The 321-nt window shown below is 57.6% G+C and overlaps 1 protein-coding gene across 1 annotated transcript in view; it reads right to left on the bottom strand.

Annotated features, from left to right (window-relative positions):
* Nucleotides 1-120, bottom strand: part of HAX1 (HCLS1 associated protein X-1) — a 3048-nt gene extending 2928 nt beyond the window's left edge. The window contains exon 1 of the mRNA XM_035890823.1: nucleotides 32-120. Coding sequence (XP_035746716.1) covers nucleotides 32-120 — 89 coding nt within the window. The remainder of the gene's footprint in view (nucleotides 1-31) is intronic.
* Nucleotides 121-321: the final 201 nt, after the last annotated feature.

Below are 321 nucleotides of genomic sequence, written 5' to 3'. Positions count from 1 at the left end.
GGGCACAGCTGACCCCAGTGATGTCCCCCACCGTATGGCATCATACTGGGCACGTAAACCTTGGGGATGAAGAAGGAAAGAAAGAAGGGGGGAGGCTTGGGGCCATGGCATTTGCTGCATAGTCACCCTTGGGTGTGATGGAGCCCTGCTCTCCAGGGGAGGGCCGAGCCCCCCAGCCCCCCAGGGGAGAGCCCAGCCCCCCAGGGGAAGGAGAGAATAAATTCCTTGGTTTCCTTTGCTTGTGCAGCTTTTGCTCTCCCTATTAAACTGTCTTTATCTCAACCCACAAGGTTTGTTGGGTTTCCCCCCCCCCCCTTTTCC

The sequence above is a fragment of the Egretta garzetta genome, unplaced genomic scaffold (genome assembly GCF_000687185.1).
Source record: "Egretta garzetta isolate BGI_Z169 unplaced genomic scaffold, ASM68718v1 scaffold1063, whole genome shotgun sequence".
In the NCBI taxonomy this organism is placed as follows: domain Eukaryota; kingdom Metazoa; phylum Chordata; class Aves; order Pelecaniformes; family Ardeidae; genus Egretta; species Egretta garzetta.
Note: the sequence above shows the minus strand (reverse complement) of the source record. Positions and strands in the feature narration are given on the sequence as shown.